The following is a 22,538-nucleotide window of genomic DNA, read 5'->3' as shown; positions in this document are numbered from 1 at the left end:
GTATAAATTGTTGATTAGTTTAGGAGTTTAGGAGTTGAGTGAGAAAATGAAACAGTTGTAGGTAAAGATAAGTAGTCTTATATGTTGTTTACATTAGTGAGATGAAGAAGCCTGTTTAATTTCAATAATTTCTGTTAGGTTCTTCCACCCATTTACTGTACTTTCAGTAGTCTTAGAGTTTATTTGAGAAATTATAAAAACACTTGGAAAAATTGCCAGGAATTAAAATCTGCTTGAAATAAATAGTCTGTATCCTAGCTGTAACTTGATTGATAGATAAATGATTTTTCAAAGACTTTTAAATATGGATTGAGCACCCAGAAAAATCAAGAGTGTACTGTCAAAAGTTGAAATACTTGTGATAGATATACGTACACATAAAGGTACTGTAGCAGTGTTTATTCTTACTCCGACCTCTTGAATTGGCTCTGGAATGGGGTTTATGGTCCCATTGACTCAGTACTTCAGTTATGTTTAGCCTAATATACATTTATGTTAATTTTCATTAATAAAAGTGGGGAAGTGGGAGGATTTCTCAGTTTGCAGCATTTTGTGATGTTCTGAAGTGAAAATGCCATATGTTCTTTTACATGTTTCTTAAAGTGTAGACAGGTCATACAGCACTTCTAACAAGTGAGAAACAGACTTGAAAAATCTTTAAACTTCGTCTCAGTCCACACAAGGATTCGAATCAAACCCAGGACATTGTAGTTGAGAGCCCAGCCAGTTTCCTAACTGTCTAACTCACATTGCTCCCTACATTGTTAAAAATGATCAGATATTTCACCAATTCTTAGGGAGCTTCATTGGCTACCTTTGAGGAAATGTGTAGAATTTAAGATTTTACTGTTGACATACAAGTGTCTTCATGCCATATCTCCAAGTCCTTTGGAACAAGCTACCTCAATATGTGAAAGAGGAAGGAACTATTGCAGAATTCAGAAAGAAACACAAGACACATTTCTTTACTTCAATATAACATCATATCTGTGACAGACAATTAACTCAGCGCCATTGATCAGTTTACTGGATAATAGGCGCTATATAAATACATTATTATTATTATTATTATTATTATGACAAAAGATATACGCAATAGTGTTACAACATGTGGAGTAGTGACAAAGCCCAATTATTCACCTGATAGTTATATTTACTTCAATATAACATCATATCTGTGACAGACAATTAACTCAGCGCCATTGATCAGTTTACTGGATAATAGGCACTATATAAATACATTATTATTATTATTATTATGACAAAGATATACGCAATAGTGTTACAACATGTGGAGTAGTGACAAAGCCCAATTATTCACCTGATAGTCACATGGCGGAAATTATAATGCCTAAAACGTGTGGTCATATTGTTTTTAATTTTTGGTACATGTATTCTTTTTAAAAGTACTTGTCGACTAATATATTATAGTTCTTGACTTCACTCACTTAATGCATATATTTATAGACATGGGGTGATATGTCTGTGACATTATTTCTTACACCCTTTATTTAAAAAACAATGGCCAATGATTAAGTTATAAACAGGTTATTCATATCCTAAGATGTATAATATCATCTACATGTAAAGGTATACAATAGGCCTATGGCAAATATGCATGTTTTAGCTTTAACTTGACGGACAAGTCACAATTTTCTTCACTATCTCTGAAAAAAAGTGTAAATACCATGAAATCCATGCTAAAATCTGAAGAAATATGATACATTGTCTGAAAGATTCTGCTAAAAATGACTGATAAAAACATTTTAATAGGCTTATGTCACTGTTTTGAACAAAAAAATCTCAAATTTATCATTTGATGACATGATAATAGTGACTATTTGTACTGTTTCCCAACCAACCTCACAACTGGATGTTAGTATTTCCTTGAAACTGTATCACAGAGCTTCAGATAGATGCTAAGAACTAAATGGACATGTAGGTTAAAGAGTGCTAATGGCTTTTCACACAGCATTAAGCAGTTTTATTCACTGAAATATATCTAGTATACCTATTTAAAGTATGTAACCATCTTTGGGGATGAATTTTACAAATGATCCAAATAATTGTGGCACATGTCTGTGAGTTTTGAAAGAGGCCCTTTAAAAATGAAAGCATGGTTTGTGGTTTACACGTTATTATGAGTCACAGGAAATTGTAGGAAGTAAGTTTTTCTATAGTCAACTTATTTTACTGTTACCTCATGTTTTTATGAAGTTTAGGAATTTGGTCAGCTACACGTACTACTAAATTAGGAAATAAGGACCGGTACCTCCTATAATGCTGACAATATAATATTTTATTTGACACTAACTGGAAGAAAAGCTTTTTAGTACCGGTTATAATGTATATCGATAGTCTTGATCAGGCATGAAACTTCATGGGTACGGGACAATTCATTCCCCGACAAACCTTATCCCCAGACAACTCATACCTGGACATTTCATCCCCTGGCATTATTTGTACCCCACCAATTTGTCCCTGAATACATGTTATTTCTAAGTGCCAGGGGAACTTTAAAGTGCTGCAAATAATATGTACAGAACCTCAGTTTTCTGTCTCAGTCTCACCCAAACAAGTGCACACTTTGTCCCTACCAGGCCATACTGAAACCAGCTGGAATTTCTTGGCTAGCATCAGAATCGTCCCATGGACCTCCAGGTTAGTGGAGTAGTGCCATACTCACTGAGTCACTGTGGCTTCCAGAGCACATATAGATCAGTATAAGCAATAACTCTGTACAAATAGAAGACCAGTAATTAACATTGACAGTAGAATGATAATCTGTAACAGATAGAAACCTGCAGGATGCCTCAGATAACCAGACCAAATTCTTGGATCTGGTTACCCAGTGCTGCTAATAAATTTTCTGGTGGTTGTCATGACTAATTAGGTCACTGACCGACTTTGTTTTGTTAGAAACAACTAATACGGATGTGAAAGAAATGTTCATTCTATGTTTTTGGTTTGTGGTGCACCTGTTTATAGCAGTTTTGCCTGATGAGACTGGGATAATATTATTTTACTTATGTTGATCCTAGAGCACTTGATTACGTAATCTTTGAATAAAAAATGTGCAAGGAGTGGTAGTAATACATGCTTATAATGTCTGCCATAATAGATAAAGTAATAAAATCTTATCAGTTATTATATTTTTAAAAGATACAATTATAAGGGCTTTTGCAAAATAATATCGTAATAAAATGGAAGCATTGAGGCTTTACATATCCTCAGCACGAGAAACATAACATGTTTATTTTTATTCTTCCATTTTTAGTAATCCTATGTAAAGTTGTTTTATACTTGAGGTTTGCTATTCTATGCCTACTCACTCAATAGTCCTGATACCTCTTCTCAGTTGAGATGTGCACATACTAGTAAACACATATATATTTTTATGACATAAAAAGTAGGCATTTTTTTGATAGAATCACACATGTTTATGATTTTTCCCGTTTCGGAAAATAAAAATACAGTCTTTATAATGAAATCTAGAGTAATGAAGGAGCCTTCAGTATATGACATATTCTCAGCCAAACCAGGATGACTGAGAACAGCCACATGGCTCAATCTTAGCACTGGGTTAGGATAGCTTCATCAGTGTTGGCTCTATCATGGTAACAAATTTTGTAGGTGCAAGTTCCAAAAATGCTGACTGATATAAATTATAATCATTATCCCTAAGGCCATGATAAGTTAAAAATATATTATATTTATATCGCTTGGTTGGTACCAGTGGCACTACCATAAGGTGTAGCAAAAGATGTAGAGGGTAATCAGCAGTAATATTCTTTTCAATCCCACTCAGTGGATGTTACTTTAGATTTCAATAACATTATTTTGTTTTTAAAGTTACTCTTAATATTCTGCTATAAAAATGATGAATGAAAAAATAATCTATTGCATGAAGTCTCCCTTCATGGTATTATGGATGCATTAACTTTTGGGTGGCACAAGAGTACAAAAATTTAAGATGTTGACCCAGTATTGCACACTTTATATAGATAATTTCAATGTTTATCTAACGTAGACCCTTAATATTTAGACAAATATAAGAACAAGTGGTGATATGAACTATTATATTTGCTGAAAAGATGTAAGAAACATGATGATGTCAAAGATAAATGTTGAGTTTGCTTCTTCTGTTCTGTAACAAAGTTGTAAAACAAACAAAACTTTTGACAAATTTTCATGTGAAATAACAATACAGAATTAAGGTACAACTGGAATTTAACCTATGTTGGCGTGATTTTATTTTTTTTCATGCGTGTTTTAAAGCCCTACCCATTCGCATATACATAAGTGGGTGGATTGAGTTCAAAATTCTAAGAGTTATGAATTTTGCACCAACATTTTGTGTGAGATGGTGTAGAACACATTTGAAATGTTGGTGGTAGCCAGACAAAAAGAATGTATTCTTTGAACAGCTGTTAGGGGTGTGACTTTTAATTTGGTTAACTTGATATATGAGATAGGATGTGACATATACCAGGAATAGGTGGTTCACTTTATTCCGTTAAATAGTTTTAAGATATACAAAAAGCTTTAAACACACCATTATTCACAACACATGTTCTTGAACACCTAATTCACAGCATTCTATATATTTAGCATAAACAATGTGACTAATTAAGTTACAACTCATGCAAAAAAGTTAAACATTCAAATTTGAAATTGTAGTATTAACCCTAAGCATTATGTTCCAGTGCATGTTTTCCGTTAGAATATTGAAACTTTCATTTTGGTTATGTCATGCATCGGAGATGTTGAAACATAATTCAAATTTCCTTTTGAAGTTTTACATAAAAGCCTTATTCAACAATCCACACACAATTCAAATTTATACTTTGAAATTTAAATTTAAAAAAGAAAAAATGTCTTAAACAATATTACTAGTAGCTTTCGCATCCTACAGATTTTCCTGTCAAACAATAACATAGATCTAAGTCTAAGAAAATTACAAACGATATTTATTTTCACACAAAACCACAAACAAGTTAAAATATGTTTAACATGTTAAAAACAATAAATTTATACACAAAAACTTCATAATTTGTTAAATGTATTGTTGCATGAATGTTATTGTTATGCCATTTGGTACATTATTTCATGTACTCCCATCATATTTTAAACAACTGTCTTTTCTTTGAAACATGCATTATGCAAGAGCTACATCTGCCTATTTTAGGTCTATCGTTGGGCCTGAAATGTTATATAATTAGACATTTATTAACATGAAAAGACCTTAATCAACTCTCAGTGCCATCTTATGTGTCAGATTTTCTCTGGATTTGAATCCAATTTGCTGCTCAACGCTCATTCATGATTTAATCCAAAACTGGATAACGAGACTATGTTTTTTATCTTACTGACTTTAGTAATGATGATCGAGACTAAGCCTAAAATTCAAACACTAATATCTCGGTTCAGAGTGGAACAATTGACTGAAATTTTTCAGCATATTTCCTTTACATTATCCAGTTTTTTAACTATTATAGTGAGAACTGCCAGCTCTTTAACAAATCTTCCATAATGTATCTTTAATCTTATTGTTTAGTGCATAATTACACAAGAAACAAGCCCTGTCAGTTGAATGAGTATATGTGGACAAGGTATCTATTTTAAGCATGTACATATTAAAATGCATGTAAAAGTCGCCTTATTCGAAATAAAATTAAATATTTTAAAATTTCTTTTTACAGCAAGATAATGTTCCGTATAGATGTGGAGTAGATTGTCAAAATAGGCAGGGGGGATGTAAATGTATAGGAGAAAAAGGATCACGGGTAAGTTACATCATTTTACTTCAAATTGACTTTCTGAACCCTTTCAATAACTGTAAATGAAAAATAAAATAATGTCAGAATCATTTGACTTTAATTAACACAGAATATTATTATCTGTTGACTAGCTTGTCTCAAAGAGTTTATGCCATCCCCTTGTAATTGTTTTACTCTTGGTCTGATATCACATAAAACATTAGATTGAGTCGATCAGTTGTGTTATTTTCAGATTAGTAATAAGTCAATCTCTGTGCACAATTAAAGTGTTTTGAAAGATTAAGCTAAAATCAGCTTACTTTTCAATAGCCCAACACATATAATTATAAGTTTATGTTGATTGCACTTTGTGATGATTTTTCATTTTGTGCTCTATGATGATAAAACACCTTGTACTCTATAATGATTATTATGATGGGCTCTAGGATGATTTTTTAATAAAAATATTGCTGTTATTGTAACATCAATATTTATAAGTAATGTTTCTTTTATGCTTTTCATGGCAATTCTATAGAAACATCTGTAACTCCCACCTGTTGTTCACTAATCTGTATTGTCATTTTGTCATATCTGATCTTTTCAGGGTAGTTTTGGCCCAGTGGGTCCCCCAGGTCCTCCTGGTAAACAAGGCTTTCAGGGTCCAGAGGGATTATTAGGTCCTAAAGGAGAACCAGGTGAAACTGGACCTGTAGGTGGTCGAGGTGACAAGGGAGCTCGGGTAAGTTCTTAACTTTATCATACTATGCACATGTAAGTAGCATAGATATATAGATATATATTACCGTATATGCAAATTCAAGGATCTATTCCCCAAAATTACCAGATTATGCTGTAGATCATCATTTCAAGTTTTCATGAATTTCACTGAAATATGTTCTACATCCTTGACAATAAAAATATTCAAATGTTTACATAAATGCCTTAGTATTACTAAGAGATTTTCAGGAATTTCAAAGAGGGATGCTGAAATTTGAGTAAAGCCCAATTATTTCATGAGTTAAAATGCCTCTGGTAGACTGACATAGTTTAAATAGAACTCACGCGGTTGAATTGCGATTTGGCCCAATTCAGGTTCTTTATAAGAGTTCTAGTGTCTTTCTATATCAAGACATGTTTTGGCATGACAGAAATGTCAGTTTTTGTGTAAAATTAAGAAAGAAAAAATATAAGAATTTTGGTTTCGAGAATGTGTTATCAATCAATAATAATTGTTAAATAATTCCAGTTAATGTAAGAAAATTCAAAATTTAGATACCAATTTGTACCATAAACATTGAACACACTTATATTAGAGAACTAATTCCCAATGGATGAAAAAGGAAATATCAAACTACAAAAAAACAACCACTTGATGATGGTATCCTCAATTGCAGGAATAGTTTTGACATAGACATGTGAGATAGTGTGTTCTAGAAACAGGAACTGACCTATAAGTTATGTTTTCTCAGACAGTGTAGTATAACACTATGATATGTACTTGCCATAACTTGCGGTAGTAGAAGTGTCTAATCAAATAAATATAAACAGGTTTTACCTTGCCACACCTTACGTTATGCCAGATGTAACCTCGTCATTTTCTATCTTTATCAGAGGCTTTATATTAGATTCTATATGATATACAAGTGAAAAACAGTCATTAGGCGTCTATATGTCATCCACGATTTCTTGTGAACACTCTACAGACTACATTTATCATCCTATCTTTTTAAAGATGCATATATGTTGTTAACATTAGTAAGATCTAGAAGCCTTGTGCATTACAGATATGCCTCATAATAACACCCAGCATTATTGCCCTTGATCCCTTTATTTAATTTTTTTTAATGTTCTGATGACATGTTTATCACTTGATCTGTTTTTTAATTTATATGCATTTTTCAAATACAATGTAAGTGACAAAGAAAGAATCCTATGTAATTTCAACAATTTCTGTGTAATTCGTTGCCTGAACACCTATCTTTTTTCTATTAAAATGATTTATTCAAATTTAAAGAAATCTAGAAAGCTGTTTTGAAAAATATTTTGATTTGGTGAGGTTTCATACTCCTCGCAGTGTTTGGTTTCATTAGAACCACCCCCACTACACAGGTATTTATTGGGCCCTTGTTTCAGGAAGGATTTATGCTCAATGTAAAAAATTTTGTACAATATGAAAACACTTTAGGAAACATGTTTGACATCAATTTTTAAACTAATTTTTTCACAGCTTGTAATTGCCATGAATTTGGAATAAGCAAGGAAGTGTACATGTAAATGGCTTCCATTCTTGTAGTCGAGAACAATATAAATAACATAATTTTCTAATTGTCGTGAGTCAAGGCCATTTGAAAGAAACATTTTATTGTGTAAAAAATAAATCAGGATATTATTTTATCCAGTTAGAATAATGTCTAAAATTTAACCCTAGCATTAGGTTAACTGGAATCAACATTTTTTGCTTGGTTGATCTGTAAAAGCTATCTAAACAGTATAATGATGCTATACATGAGCTTCTACCCTTACTGCCACAGTAGGTTAAAATCTTGGCTAGAAATATAAAGATAAGCTGGGAATCCATTCACTTCTCCCATTCCTTCATGAATGAAATCAGTAAACTCATTATCGTCTGAACTACAAATTTGTTAGGCTTTAGAATGCATTTAAATAAAATTTGGGTGATGAACAAGTCCTCTTTGTACTGTTAAGGAGAGAAAAAGCTGTAAATTATTAAACTTTATCAAGAAACTATATATGATGGGTAAAGAAAACACGGCTTCTTGTTAAAGATAAGAGTAAAAGGACTCAGGATTGTAAACCAGGAGGAAAAGGGGTATTAACCTAAACAGACCATGGTACCATGGTATCAGGTTACAATAGAAACAGCTGTTAAAACCATAGTTACTGTTACTTGGGCAGACCTCCAATTACATGTAGGCTTTACTATTCTTACTAACTTGTCCTAATTCACAAATCTATTAACTCACAATTCACCTCCTACAATTTCTTTTCAAAAAGTGCTAAACTACCGGAAAAATTTACAGTTCTTGGGATGTTCTCCTCTGCTCAGTAATAAATGGCAAAATTATTTCTTACACATGTCACAATTGAGACATTCACATATAGGTATAAAATAAAATTGTTTTAATGGAATGGTAACTGATTAGTTAAAAGGGGAGACACAACACAAGGCCCCCATCTCTCATCCTGTTCACCTCACAGTTTATGTCTGCTTTAATAGACCCCAAAACTAAAATGGGAACCTTTTGCGTGTTTGTGATCTTTGTAGCAGAATGTGCTTTCCATTGAATCTCTAGGTTTCAAAAATCTGACCAATGATATGTTAGCCCTTCTCTGACTTCTGACCATAAAATAGTGCAAATTTGGTAAATGGTATAGCAGTGTCTCAACCCTATTACGTACTTACATGTATGTGTATAGATTATAGAGGTACGGTTAGGATAAATAAAACCCTTTGTGAACTTAACCTCTATGGCTGAAACATTGGTCTACCATGAACTATATTCACAACAGTTTTACATATTCATGTATAATAAAAATCTTAATTCTATCCCAAGCCATTATGATTTAATGCATATTGATGTATTGTTTATTTCAGGGTAAAATGGGATCCCCTGGATTCCCTGGTATCAATGGCATTCCTGTAAGTATTACTCATATATAGCTATAATATACAAAAGTCTGTCACACTTCGTTAACATTTACAAAGAGTATATATATGCAGAATTAAATAAATTGCAGTAGGCATATTTTCAGGAGTTCAGGTATAACAAACAGCAAATAATGTGTAGGCCAACTCAACATGAGGAACAAAATTTGACTTTTAGTTCAGCACATATAATGGTAAATGTATGAATATTTTGGGTTATTAATTTTAGGGTATTCCTGGTCCTGCTGGTCCACGAGGCATGACTGGTTTAGATGGTTGTAACGGCACACAGGTAAGTGTTCAAATATTTTGGGAAATATCTAATCATGTGCATACATGTATATATTGTATTAAGTTTCAGGATTTTAAACAATGGCAAACATTGTGGGCATTATGATTGCATTAAGCCTTAGGGTGTGAAAAGGTTTACGAATACGTAATAGCTTAAAAATACCATTTTCTGACCATAAGAGAAGATGGAAACCCTTTGAAACCAACCTGCTGTTGGTCCCAGTAACTAACTGTGTCAGCCCTTCAACCCACTTTTACACAATACACATCAAGTCAGTACCAGATCAAGGGGGGGAGGGGGTGCAAAGTGGGACAAATGTCCCGGGCCCCCCACAATTCTGGTCATACTAATATTTTTTCCCGGACGGAGCCAACCAGTACCTGGGCTGAGGGGGTGAGGATTGGGGCACTGGGCAGTAAGGGATATTGGGGGTCCCAGACACTCAAGGGGGCGGAGTACATACTAGTACGATCCACGGTCAGTACGAACAATTTGAACAAATAACAATGGGGCCCCCGCACACTTGGTATGTCCCGGGCCCCCCACAAGGTTAATTCGGCACTGCATCAAGTAACAAACCAAGACCAACTGTTTTCTTCTTCAATCCATACATGTTCACTTTACACATATATGCGTAATGAATTTAGATGTTGGGCATTTGAAAATACATTGAAAAAGTATTCAGAGATTTATGAGTCGGATGTAATTATAAATGAATGATCAGTTGACTTGATGTCTGGTAGAGAGGAAAGCACCTGTTAATCTTTACACTCTTTCTAACTTAAACATAAAAAAAATTCACATCAGCAGTTACTTATCAGGCTAATGGCAAATTCATTTTATTTATGAGATCCTTGAGAATTGCTTTTAACTAAAACATTTCTCAGCACAGATAGGAATTTAATTGTAGATGTAGTTAATTATAATGTAGTTATCTTGATAATTAAATAAATAGCAGAGTTTATAATACTACACATTCTCATATAATTTATCAATATATTTCTCAAGATAAAGAGGAAATATGAGCTGAAGCCAATAAACTTTATAATTTTTTTAAACCAAGACAAATAACGGCTCGAAAGTGTCTTTGAATTACGAAAATTGGTAAAATATGAATTCAGATTTAAGATACCATGCTTTAGATATACATATTTATCCCTTAAAAGAAATATTAATATAAATTCAATATGGTTGCTTTGAAATCAAATGTAGATTAAGGATTTGGATGTTTACTTACATCCTGGCTATTACACATTATGGTTACTTGACAGCAACAGACATGGCACATTATTATATACAACTGTCATTAACTAATCAGTTCAACATGTTGCCTGTAACAGGAAGCTAATGTGTAAATTGTCAGCTATGAAAAGAATTTCAAAGGGGATGAAATGTATGGGATATTTGAGACAGTTTAACTTGAATTTCCAGCATTTTTAGACAAATGACCCTTGTGACCTCTGCAAGATGCCAGCTGGGTCAGTGGAGAACAAATTTTACCAAATTCCAGGCCAAGCTAAATGACTTCCTCCATGCATTTAATAGTTGTGATATCAAGGCTATCTGGGCTTTTCTTGAATTTGTGAAATCTAATAACATAATAATATCATAGTTAATCTTTATATTCTATCCTCAAGAAATTAAATTTGAAAGGAAATATTTTGCAAACAGTAATTTTTATTTGAAATTCTGTCAGGAAACTTCAAATTAAAATGTGTTGACCTGATTCCTTTGGTATGCTCCACAGTAGGCATATGTAATACCCTATTAAATGTGGCCTAATACTGCCTTAGGGAGAAGAATGAATTATGGCTGTTTATGGACTTTTTATATTTATATAAAAAAGCAATAATTGAAGCAAAAAAAAAATCGAATTAATAACTATTCTAAATTTTCAATTTACATGCAACACAAACCATAATTGTGTAAAGAATATTTTTTCAGTCCACCAGAGGGATCCTGTGCAGGCTTACTTTAAGATTTCTTTTGGTGCTTGAGTTCAGCCAAGCTTAAACTGGCATAGAAATAAATAGAAGATGAAGGGGATGTTATAGGTTTTTTTAATGAGTAGAACAGATGCTAACTATTTATCACATGGTGATATAGTAGACTACATTTACCTTTATTAAACACACCAAGATAACCAAACCTTGTCTTCCTATCAAGATTCTATAGTTAAAATCTCCTTGTTTTTATGGGGGGGGGGGCCCGATGGTTTAAAGAGTGCGTTAAATCACAAGGTCTGTCATTAAGTTAAGTGGCGTGGTTTCAACTCCTCGCTTGTACGTGACTAGGAACATTAGAATAGCAATGTGTACACTGTAATAAATGAGAACATTATAGTGTCATTTACATATACACAAATGTTTCATAAACCTTAAATTTGTGATTTGTAGGGAGAACCTGGTTTTCCTGGTAATTCTGGTTTACCTGGTTTAGAAGGTCCACCTGGTATCCCTGGTCCTAAAGGTCAGAAAGGTGAATCTGCACGTGATGGTATTGCTATAAAAGGACAAAAGGTAAGGGCAATAATTCAATGATTCTGTTTTTATTTGGCGAGAGATCACCAATTGTTTACCCATGATGAAATCAGGAATACTTGATGACCTCTGTGTCAATTTAATAATTGTTTAATTTGATTGAATGGTCCTAAGATATCTCTGAAACAAATAATATCAATCTGATCGTTAAATTAATTTGTGCATTGGATATCAAAACTAAATTAATTTGGTGGTTTTGGCCATTTGATTTTGATTTCATGAAATTTATTGTCTTCTGAAAGGGTTAAATTAATTGCTTTCTTTATTTTTTTTAAACAGGGACAGCCTGGAGCAAATGGATTACCTGGTATATCTGTAAGTAATTTCAACTGAATGTCCTGTTTCTACCCACTTCATTTCTTTCAAGTCGGTACCCATCCGGGCTTACATTGGTCCTATTTAAAAGTTGTTAGCACAAGTAAATGAGTCTTTGGCAATTGAAATTTGGAAGAAAAGTATGTAAAATGCTTCTGCCAGGCAAAATTCTCTTCCTTTGCATTACACAAATAACTTGATAAAAAGATACCATGCCTCACTCACTCTCAAGCTGACACCAGTGCATATGTTGTGATTAATGGTCTAGGAATGTCCTGTTTATAATATGTACAATTTTTATATTATTAGGGATCACCAGGAGCTGATGGCCCAGTTGGTCCACCTGGAATGAAAGGTGATATTGGACCTAGGGTAAGAAAATTTTTATTTTTAGAATAAGCTACATCAGTATTGCTTCCAGAGATCCAGTACACAACGGTTTTTCTGGTGGTTACCGGTATTTGTTTTTTGCTTAGAATCCAGGTTTGGACCTAAATGATGAACTCCCATCATAAGGATTTGTGTGTTGCAGGCCTGGAAATAAGGTTTTAGATGTACCTGACAAAATGTCAGGCACTAATGAAATAGTGCCTGACATTTCAACTTACAGCCTGTTCAGGCGCTTATTTTTAAACCAGTTCATAATTGCTGGGGTTTTTAAGCCAGCATCGTGTTGCGTTAACTACGCATGGGTAGCTTCATATTCTTTATTCGGTCCTCGCACGCTTTCGATAACATTGGCACTGTCTGAATGTAACTTACTGTGTACTGCGCAGGCTGAAAGCGAACTGGAGCCAGTGTTTTTAAGCCAACAAGTTCAGATGGCCAAGATGAACCAGTTTAAAATAAAAAGCCTTCTCGAAGACAGGTCGCGAGCTGGGTTTTTTAAACTGGTTTATTTGCCCCACATTTGCGTTCAGACGCTTAAGTTAAACTGGTTTAACGATCCCCAGGGTTTTTAAACCAGTTCAACTTAAGCGTCTGAACGGGCTATAAGTGGCGGACATGTATTAATATTATCAATAAAAAAGACAGATCAGTGCCGGACAAAATGAAAGGCACCAGAGGTTTTGTGCCTGGCAAAGTCTGAATCTGTGTCTGACATTGTCTGTGACAGGTGCCTTATTTCCAGACTTGGTGTGTTGGAAGATAATTGTACATCATTAACCATAAAGGATCAATCAGTTAGCATTATTGAAATTTTTGTGTGTAACATAATATGTGTGTATGACCATGGTCTTGTATAAGGTGAAATGCAGAAAATAGTGGTAGTCTACTACCAACTAATTATCTCTCAAAATTCTGAAGAAAAGATGCTTTTAAGGATATTAAACAAAATCTAGATTTTGATTTGGACTTTATGATTCTGTTACTGTATTTTAGGGTCCACCTGGTCTGTATGGAGAGAAGGGAGAGAAGGGTAACATGGGTGTTGGTTTTACTGGTCCAAAGGGAGACAGAGGTGAGAAAGGTCCAGCTGGTCCACCAGGTGGACCTGCTGTACGACCTTATGTTTTACCACCAGGCTCAACTACTGGACCTAAAGGAGATCGTGGTATGAAGGGTATGAAGGTAGGTATTGAATAAATTTATGATTACTTTATGGTTCCATCTTCTTAGTGGATACTAAAGTTGTCATCTGAATACCAGTACACTTTCTGTATAATAATTGTTAAAACCAGGAAGAACTTGATGCTGTCTCTTGACTTTTGACCTGCATGTTTCATTTCTAACCAGAGCTGGTCACAAATGCCTTCTGCATTCTAAAAATAATAAATTTCTTCTTTAATGGTCATGGTAATGTATGATGTTCAAATGTCTACAGTAAAAACAGATCGCAAGTGGATATGGATCCTGTTCTCAAAAAATTAAATGTTGATCTTTATTTATTTAGGGTGAACCTGGACCTGATGGTCCACCTGGTTATGATGGTCCTCCTGGCTTACAGGTAAGAAAAAGAATTTATTTTTTATACAGCTTGAAATTAAGAGTAAATTGGTATATTTTTGAAGCTATAGGCAAGTCTTAGGCATATTCCACTAACACCTGACCCTGATTGCTGTATTAATGAAAAAAAAGTATAAAGTATAAATTCTACCCTATATAGAAGTTATAGAATAAATTTTGAAAGCTTTTATTTGAAATTAAATTTGTAATCCAAACAAATTTGCTTTCTGAAAATAAAATATGATTTTAGTTAAAACATAGGTTGACTTGCAATTGGCAATCAGAATAATATAAGATTTACAAGAATATAGTATTTACACCCAGCTGTGCATGTTGTGCCAGGCAAATGAATATTATTAATCTTTATAATTACATAAGTTTAAATTTATGTATATTATTATTGTCAATTATTAATGCTAATATTTATCAAGAATGTGTGAGGTAGTTTTGCAGACATTTTATGAATCCAGTACATTGCCCTAGCGATATAAATAGTTCTTGTGATTCACAAATGGCCACTGGCATTTGGCATGTGGTTTTAGTTAGCTACACATAGTCTGCCTAATTTCACATTGTATATAATAGAATAAATAAACTAAGGCAACTTTCTCAAGAGTTGAAATATCCAAAATGTCTTCTCATCTGATATGATATTAAACTAACTATATTCTCCAAATTGTATTAAAGTAGGGTCGAATAAAACTAGTTAATTTGGTAACGTGTATGTGCACTATAAAGCTCTGTGATAAGTTTTCAAAGATATACAGTTATATTTATTATCATTCTTTGGCAACAAATTTCCAAGATACCTTGTGGGTTTTCTCCGGGTCCTTCGGTTTCCTCCCACTGCTAAAGACCCCAACGTGCAAGCAAATTATTGAAATAAAATTGGACCATGCTAGTCCCGAAATGACCTAGTTTGTGTCGAGTGAATGTTAAACCCCATTTCCCTCTCTCTCACAAGATGCAAATGTGTCTGGATAACCATGTCTGTAGTGTTATTGTCAAGTTTCTGCATAAAAATCATTGACCAATTATTGAATAGAAAGCAACCGTTTTCCAAATGTGTATAATCCAAAGTCACACATGGAAACACAATTTTATGGCTTACACCTTTACGTATTATACTTTGGTAGCGGTAGTTGAACGGTCAGAGCACTAGGCCTACACTCAACTAGATACTCACTGGAAAATTCCCTACCTCACATTGCATATGCACCCACAGAATTGAAAATGACCATATGTTTTTAAATCGGATCATCATCCACTGATCATACTTAAAACATGAAAGATGTAGAAATAAAATGTACTATAGACACTTTAAAACAACATGTTGTTATCATTTGCATATTTCTGTAGAAAACACAAACCAACATGCCCAAGAAATCAACAAGAACATATTTTTTGAGATATGTTTTTTCGTATTCTCGAAAATTCTTAATTTTTGTAAATGAGATGTCTGTGAATTGGGTTAGTGAATAGTTTATGGGTCGGCTATCTTATCATCATATAGAAACATTTCTATCCCAACCACACAAAATACCACTTTATCTGCCTTGTTTCACCAGATTTATCGTGTAAAAAAAGGTTTATGTCTGAGGTTCAGATAAATATTTCTCTTCCTTGACATTCTATATATAAATTTTAGCTTATCTCTTATAATACAGTAAACCTCCTCATCTATCAATCCTTTAGCTCCTACCTTCTTTTGAAAGCTTTAATATCACGAAATTTAATCAAACTCAAGTAATTATTTTAAATTTGGATGAATATGAAGTTAAGACATTTTAATATTTTTGGGATGTGGCCTTATGCAATATAATTACTAGAACTGGTTATGGCCTACAGATATTTCACTTTCCAAAGAATTTTTTGGTATTGCCTGAAAACCATATTGTAGATAAATGAATTTTATACAGTTTATGATATATATTGTAACAACTAGAAACATTTATAAATTATAAAACACTCACAAATAAATTAAACAGTACCAGTATGTTTAGTTCCTGAAGAGAAGGAAGTATGTCAGTAAAATGGAATGGGGTCACTTGGTCAGTCTAAAATTAGGTCAATGGTCAACATATTCCTTATATTCTTTTAAGTCAAGTGGTAATAAATTTCAGGATTGTCTACAGTTGAACTTATTAGGATAAAAAAAAGTATGAATGAAAATATTTTTGCCATTTGTCACTAAATGTGAAGTAATATAATAGAATTGTTTTAGAGAATTTTCTCGATCAATTATGATTGTGGGAGAATAAATTTGTTATATAGTTCATAACTGCAAAATAGTATGACACAAGAATCTGATACAAAATTCTCCCCTTTTGTCCATTGTTGGTTTTAACCAGCATATCTACTATTCAAAACTCCTGTACATAATAATAAGTTAGCATTCTTAAATGTGCCACTACCTTCATTAAATTACTGGTTGATGGATAGCATAGATTAACCTGACTGTAATAGCGTGAGAAATGTCGCACCTTGTCTTAAAAAGATGATATCCAATTGTTCTTTATCAAATTTCCTAAATTCCAAGACCAAATATGTACAGAAAACATACCTGAAAATAGAGCAAATTCAGCCAGATACTTTGAGAAACATCAAAATCGAAATATCGCTGTTTGACCTAGTTAATAGATTGAGAGATCAAGTGTAAACTTCATTTTCAAAATGTCATACACTTGGATGAGATAAACAATTTGGCAAGGGAAAGGGAAAGACCTCCAATTGTAGATAAAATCAAACACCCCCAAAAGACCAATGTTTTTCACAAGGTGATCCGTAGATTGCTTTTATGTTTATTTATGTTCACTACATCTAACAAATCAATGGTGGAACCCCTATTATAATAGTTATCTTGAGTACAGTCCTAATGCTAGTATCTGAATACTGTTGCTGAAAAGTAATTATAGTATCTTAAATTTGTTATTTTATATAGGGATTACCTGGTCCATCTGGTATGAAAGGAGAAAAGGGTGTACCTGGTATTGCTGGTCCAAGAGTAAGTAATGTGTTTGTTTTCTTTGTCTATACATAACAAATAATGCAAATAGTTAAGGTTACCTGCTCCATTCTGACAAGCAAGAGGTAACAATCCTCTATATTAAGCACCGTGATATCTGGACAAAGAAGTATTGATGTATCTTTTTAAATCAAAGTCTCAAATAAATCATATATAAAGCAATTATAGGAGTCATAGGTGAAACACACACAAAATGATTTGTATACTAAACGTTAGCATGGAGCAGAACTACGAGCCAAACAAATTTTAATGATTTCTGATAATTACTTAATGAGTTGTTACTCTTAATCAGATTTTAGTGTATTGTAATTTTTTTATTACCAACAAAACAAAAAATGTACAATTTAGCTGCTGTGGGTGTATGTTTTGTTGAATGACAACCTATCTTTGTTTTTATTTATTTATTTAGGGTAAACAAGGTTTCCCTGGGTTACCTGGTCAACCAGGACCTAAAGGAGATACAGGTATGGATGGTGTTCCTGGTTTACCTGGTTTATTTGGTATGAAAGGTGATCGTGGTTTACCTGGTTTAGATGGTTTACCTGGTGTTCGTGGTCCACCTGGTCCTGCTGGCGTAAGTCTCTCAACTTTTGTAAATTTTTTATCTTAGTGTACTGTGCAGTTGGCAAATTTGACAACTATGTAGGCTAGAATGAGTAGATGCCTCAGCCACAGGCAGAAACTTTCAGTGTGGTTAATTGCTTGTCGGAAAAGCGAAATAAAAGTTTGAAATATAAAAGTACATCAAGAAAAGCATGCATAACCTGCCTCATTTATGACATCTGTGGTTTCTTGGAGTAATATATTAATAGGTGCTATATGTAAGAATTGTTGTATGTTTTATGCTCAGTTTGAAATTACTGAATTGTCCTTTTTTTTTATCTTTTTTGCTTCAAAGAGTGTTCTGTATTGATATTGAATATTTTTAGGGTAAAGGTGGTGATGGTCCTCCTGGACCAGCTGGTCTTCCTGGTCTTCCTGGTAGAGATGGTTTTCCTGGTAATGATGGTTTACCTGGTCCACAAGGTCCTCGTGGTCCCAATGGGTTACCCGGCGGCCCTGGATTACCTGGTGCTCCTGGTAGACAAGGTTTAGATGGTCCAAAGGGTGAAAAGGGTGACTTTGGTCCCCCAGGTAAGTCAATGAAAATCTGATAATTAGGACACTAGACTCATGACCAGAATGGAGAGGGGTCTATAGGCTTCTTCCTGTTCTCCAATTCAGTTTCTTTGAATAAATATTGATTACAAAAAAAAAGTGACCCGAATGTTCCCTAGTTTGAATCTCTGGAGGTGGACAAAGAAATATCTTTAGGATTTTTTAATCCCTGTCATTGTCAGGAGTGGTGCCAACAGAACATAGAGGTCTAGTCCTTCATATGGAGCAGAATTGGTAGTGCACGGACAAGATTCCTTTGGCATTTGAAATGATAAAAAAAGACAGAAAAGCTGTGCTCCATGCAAAGTTTTCTTTATATAGCTCACATAACTATAGAAATAACATATTTTAGTCTCAAATTGTCAGAAGTATTTTGTTGACAAGACTTTGCACCCATTCCTTTTATGAATAATTGTTTATTTAATTACAAAATATTATAACATTTTTTTTAAGTCCTTACTTTTTCGGTGTTAGGAACAATAAACATACCATAAAAGAAAAGACAATCCATGGGCATATTGCACATGTTAATAAGGTTAAATCTTTTGCTCAGTGGAATCAATAATAATCAAATCCCAGTGACTTTTCATTAAAGCAATAATATATAATAATTTTTTTTAAAATTTCATATGTCTGTGTTTATCCATAATGTTTGCAGGTATTGAGGGTCTTGATGGTAGGGCTGGTTTACCTGGACGCTCTGGGAACAAAGGTGAAATGGGTCCCAAGGGAGAGCCAGGTTTATCCATTCCTGGACCACGGGGTGACAATGGTTTGCCTGGTTTAGATGGTTTACCTGGTATAAAAGGAGAGATGGGTCTGAAAGGTTTACCCGGTCCAGCTGGAAATTCAACAAAAGGTTTACCTGGTCCAGCTGGTCCTAAAGGAGAACCAGGTCCAGCAGGTTTTGATGGTCGTCCTGGTCGTGACGGAACACCAGGTTTCCCAGGAGACAAGGGTAGGTCAACAATTTCATTTTGAAATTGATGTTACCGGTACATTATAGAATAATCAACAATAAACACAAATTTTGTATTTCAAATGATTTGGGTATATTTATATCATTGTGTTTAGGATTTATTGTGAAGCATTTTGCAGAGGCACAAATAATGAATTTCGGCTGCAACAGTTTAGGGAGCCGCATGACATATTTTGGTGATAAGAATGAACTTATTTCCAGAACTTGTACATGTGGACACAGATCATCATAGATTGAGTGGAATAAGGGAGACAACTGCAAATATTTAAACTACCCCAAGCCCTATGATTCTATTGATAAGGCCACACAAAATAAATGTCTTGTTTCTCGGGCAACTGACAGCTGAAACTGTAGGGAGGGAGGGCGGTTTCTTTTTTTTTTTTTACTCATTGATGGTGCAAAATAAAATTTGGCTATTGCTGAAAATTGTTGGGGCGGGAGGGCGGTCTTTCTTTTTTTTTTTTTTTAAATGAGAAAGTCATTACTTGTTTACGTTTTTGCTTTCCGTTATATTCAACTTTATTGTACATACTTAAAACATAAACCCAAAATCAAGTCTACTAAAACACTGAGACTGAACACTGACTGAAAGGAAAATAATTTTCCATATTTAATTCACATAATTGAAATTGGTTTAAAATAAAATTCCATACGACTATGTAATAGCCCTCCATAAAGACAACAATATTTTTAAAAACTAAGCCTCTTTCACCAGGTGTATCAAAAATAATAATCATGGTAAACAGTATTTAAAACAAAATCTAGTATCGCCGGTTTATTTATAATTATTTACCGAATTCCAACCAATGCATGTCACACCGTGTCATCGGTATTGGAGATTGCCGGAAATACTGTTTCTTGGGATATTCGGTGTGTTTCTCAGGATATTCGGTGTTCTATCCGGTGTTTATATTGAATGACTATTTAAATCTAACTAACAACTGGTCAGTAAAACCATCAAATCGGTAATCCAATTATTATTTTCCGGATTATCGAAACTACCGTAAATGTGCTAATAATGACCCAGATTCTAAGGTATGCATTATGACGACTATCGTCATCGTATCGTATTCTTAGCTATAATTAATTAAACTGTTCTACGGTTCATTATTTTATCAATAGGATTTTCCAAACAAGGACCGACTGAAGCCGGCAATAATGAGCCGATTACGATCGAATGATTGAAATATTGTCGCCAATGACTTTTAACACGAATCAAATTCTAGTTTATCAGGGGAGGTAATTAATACCACGTGATACAAAATGGAGGTTCTTTCGATATCAATAAAAAAGGCAAATCTGCCAAACTTCGCCATTGTTCGGATAAAAAAGACAGCATGTTCATCTGAATCAGTTTTAATACATTTGAATAGATATACATGTATGGCGGATGTAGGTACATGCGGGATATTTTTTTTACGACTTGCTTGTCGATGTGCGGGCGGGCGTTACATATTTATTTTTTTTCATCAAGACTAATAAATAGACTGCACGCGCAACCAATTTTGCGTGCGGGCGGTGCCCGAGAAACAAGTTATTTTATTTGTGTTGCCTAATGTTTTACTAGGTGATAGAGGAGGATCATGCGAATCATGTCGACCTGGTGTTAAAGGAGAGAAGGGTTCAAGTGGATTAGATGGATTACCAGGACTACCTGGACAGCGAGGACTAGATGGTCCAGCAGGATTTAAGGGCGAACCTGGTGAAGATGGTCCAACTGGTTTACCTGGTATTCCCGGTCCTTCTGTAAGTAAAAAAAAAATCAATTGCTTCGATAAGTCAACAAAATATCTTTGCATTATTGAATTTAATTTTTGTGGTTTCATATGAAAGGATTATAAAAGTGTTTAGTTTGTGTTGAGTGGACGTTCATCTCCACTTCTCTCTGTATGTGTTAAATAAACCAGGTTTTTTTTTGTTGTTTTTACTTTATAAGCTAATGAAAACAGTGATTGAAATATAAAAACAGAAATTTTTTAGGATTTTAAGAATCAATAGCTGGTGGACATTAAAACATTACAATTTCAAGAACCCACTGAATGCAGCCATATTTCTTTTCAAACTAGATTGTTCATTGCAGTGAAACACCATGAATATCATATTATTTATTCAAATTAAATTTTTTTTTAATGTTAGCAGCAGAGTATCATAAAATTTTCAATTTCATCTGAAATTTTGTCCTTGTCAGCACTGTTTATCTACATACTAATTATTAATGAAGAGATTATTATATTGTATGTAATTTTACAGGGTGAGTCTGGTTTACCTGGTTTCCCTGGTGACAAGGGTCAGAAGGGAGAAGCTGCTACTGCTGAAGTGCTTCCAGGACCAGAAGGTAACTTCTTTTATCCATGTTTTTCTAAGAGCCATGGTAGTCATGCTTTAGAATATCCAAGCTTCGAATCTCAAAGTGGGCCAAGGGGTAGTGCCCTTGAGACCAATAGTTCAGATCAGATGAAAAACCAAGGTCCACCAAGGTCCACCAGTGTTCACATGAACATAAGAGAATTCTTGACAGTTGGAATTTGATAAAGAGTTAGTGGAAATGCTGCTGTCTAGGCAAAATTTGCCCTTAGCATTGCATGTAACTACCAAATTAAAAATAACCATATGTTAGTCTCAAAATTATATATATATACTGTCAGTTAGGGTAAGGGGTGGGGGCAGGGCCTCTAGGGCCCCAACCTGGATCCTCAACTGGACCTAAAACAGTACATACAAGAGCTAATATGCAAATCCATACGGGTTAGCTACTCAGCAGCACAGATAACATGAAGAATCGTGTTGGGCTATAAATGAGAAAGTTTGTTTGTGGGTTCATTTGCTGTAGGGAACCAAGTTGTTTTAAAACAAATC

At 34.0% G+C, this 22,538-nt stretch overlaps 1 protein-coding gene across 1 annotated transcript in view; it reads left to right on the top strand.

Annotated features, from left to right (window-relative positions):
• Positions 1-22,538, top strand: part of LOC126811400 (collagen alpha-2(IV) chain) — a 54,772-nt gene that overhangs the window by 12,663 nt on the left and 19,571 nt on the right. Inside the window, exons 3-17 of the mRNA XM_056102307.1 lie at positions 5,703-5,786; positions 6,364-6,498; positions 9,376-9,420; positions 9,656-9,718; positions 12,115-12,237; positions 12,538-12,573; positions 12,883-12,945; positions 13,957-14,145; positions 14,468-14,521; positions 17,462-17,524; positions 17,955-18,119; positions 18,475-18,679; positions 19,362-19,661; positions 21,250-21,428; positions 21,933-22,017. Coding sequence (XP_055958282.1) covers positions 5,703-5,786; positions 6,364-6,498; positions 9,376-9,420; positions 9,656-9,718; positions 12,115-12,237; positions 12,538-12,573; positions 12,883-12,945; positions 13,957-14,145; positions 14,468-14,521; positions 17,462-17,524; positions 17,955-18,119; positions 18,475-18,679; positions 19,362-19,661; positions 21,250-21,428; positions 21,933-22,017 — 1,789 coding nt within the window. The remainder of the gene's footprint in view (positions 1-5,702; positions 5,787-6,363; positions 6,499-9,375; positions 9,421-9,655; positions 9,719-12,114; positions 12,238-12,537; positions 12,574-12,882; positions 12,946-13,956; positions 14,146-14,467; positions 14,522-17,461; positions 17,525-17,954; positions 18,120-18,474; positions 18,680-19,361; positions 19,662-21,249; positions 21,429-21,932; positions 22,018-22,538) is intronic.

This window comes from Patella vulgata, chromosome 1 (assembly GCF_932274485.2).
Source record: "Patella vulgata chromosome 1, xgPatVulg1.2, whole genome shotgun sequence".
Taxonomy (NCBI): Eukaryota; Metazoa; Mollusca; class Gastropoda; family Patellidae; genus Patella; species Patella vulgata.
Note: the sequence above shows the minus strand (reverse complement) of the source record. Positions and strands in the feature narration are given on the sequence as shown.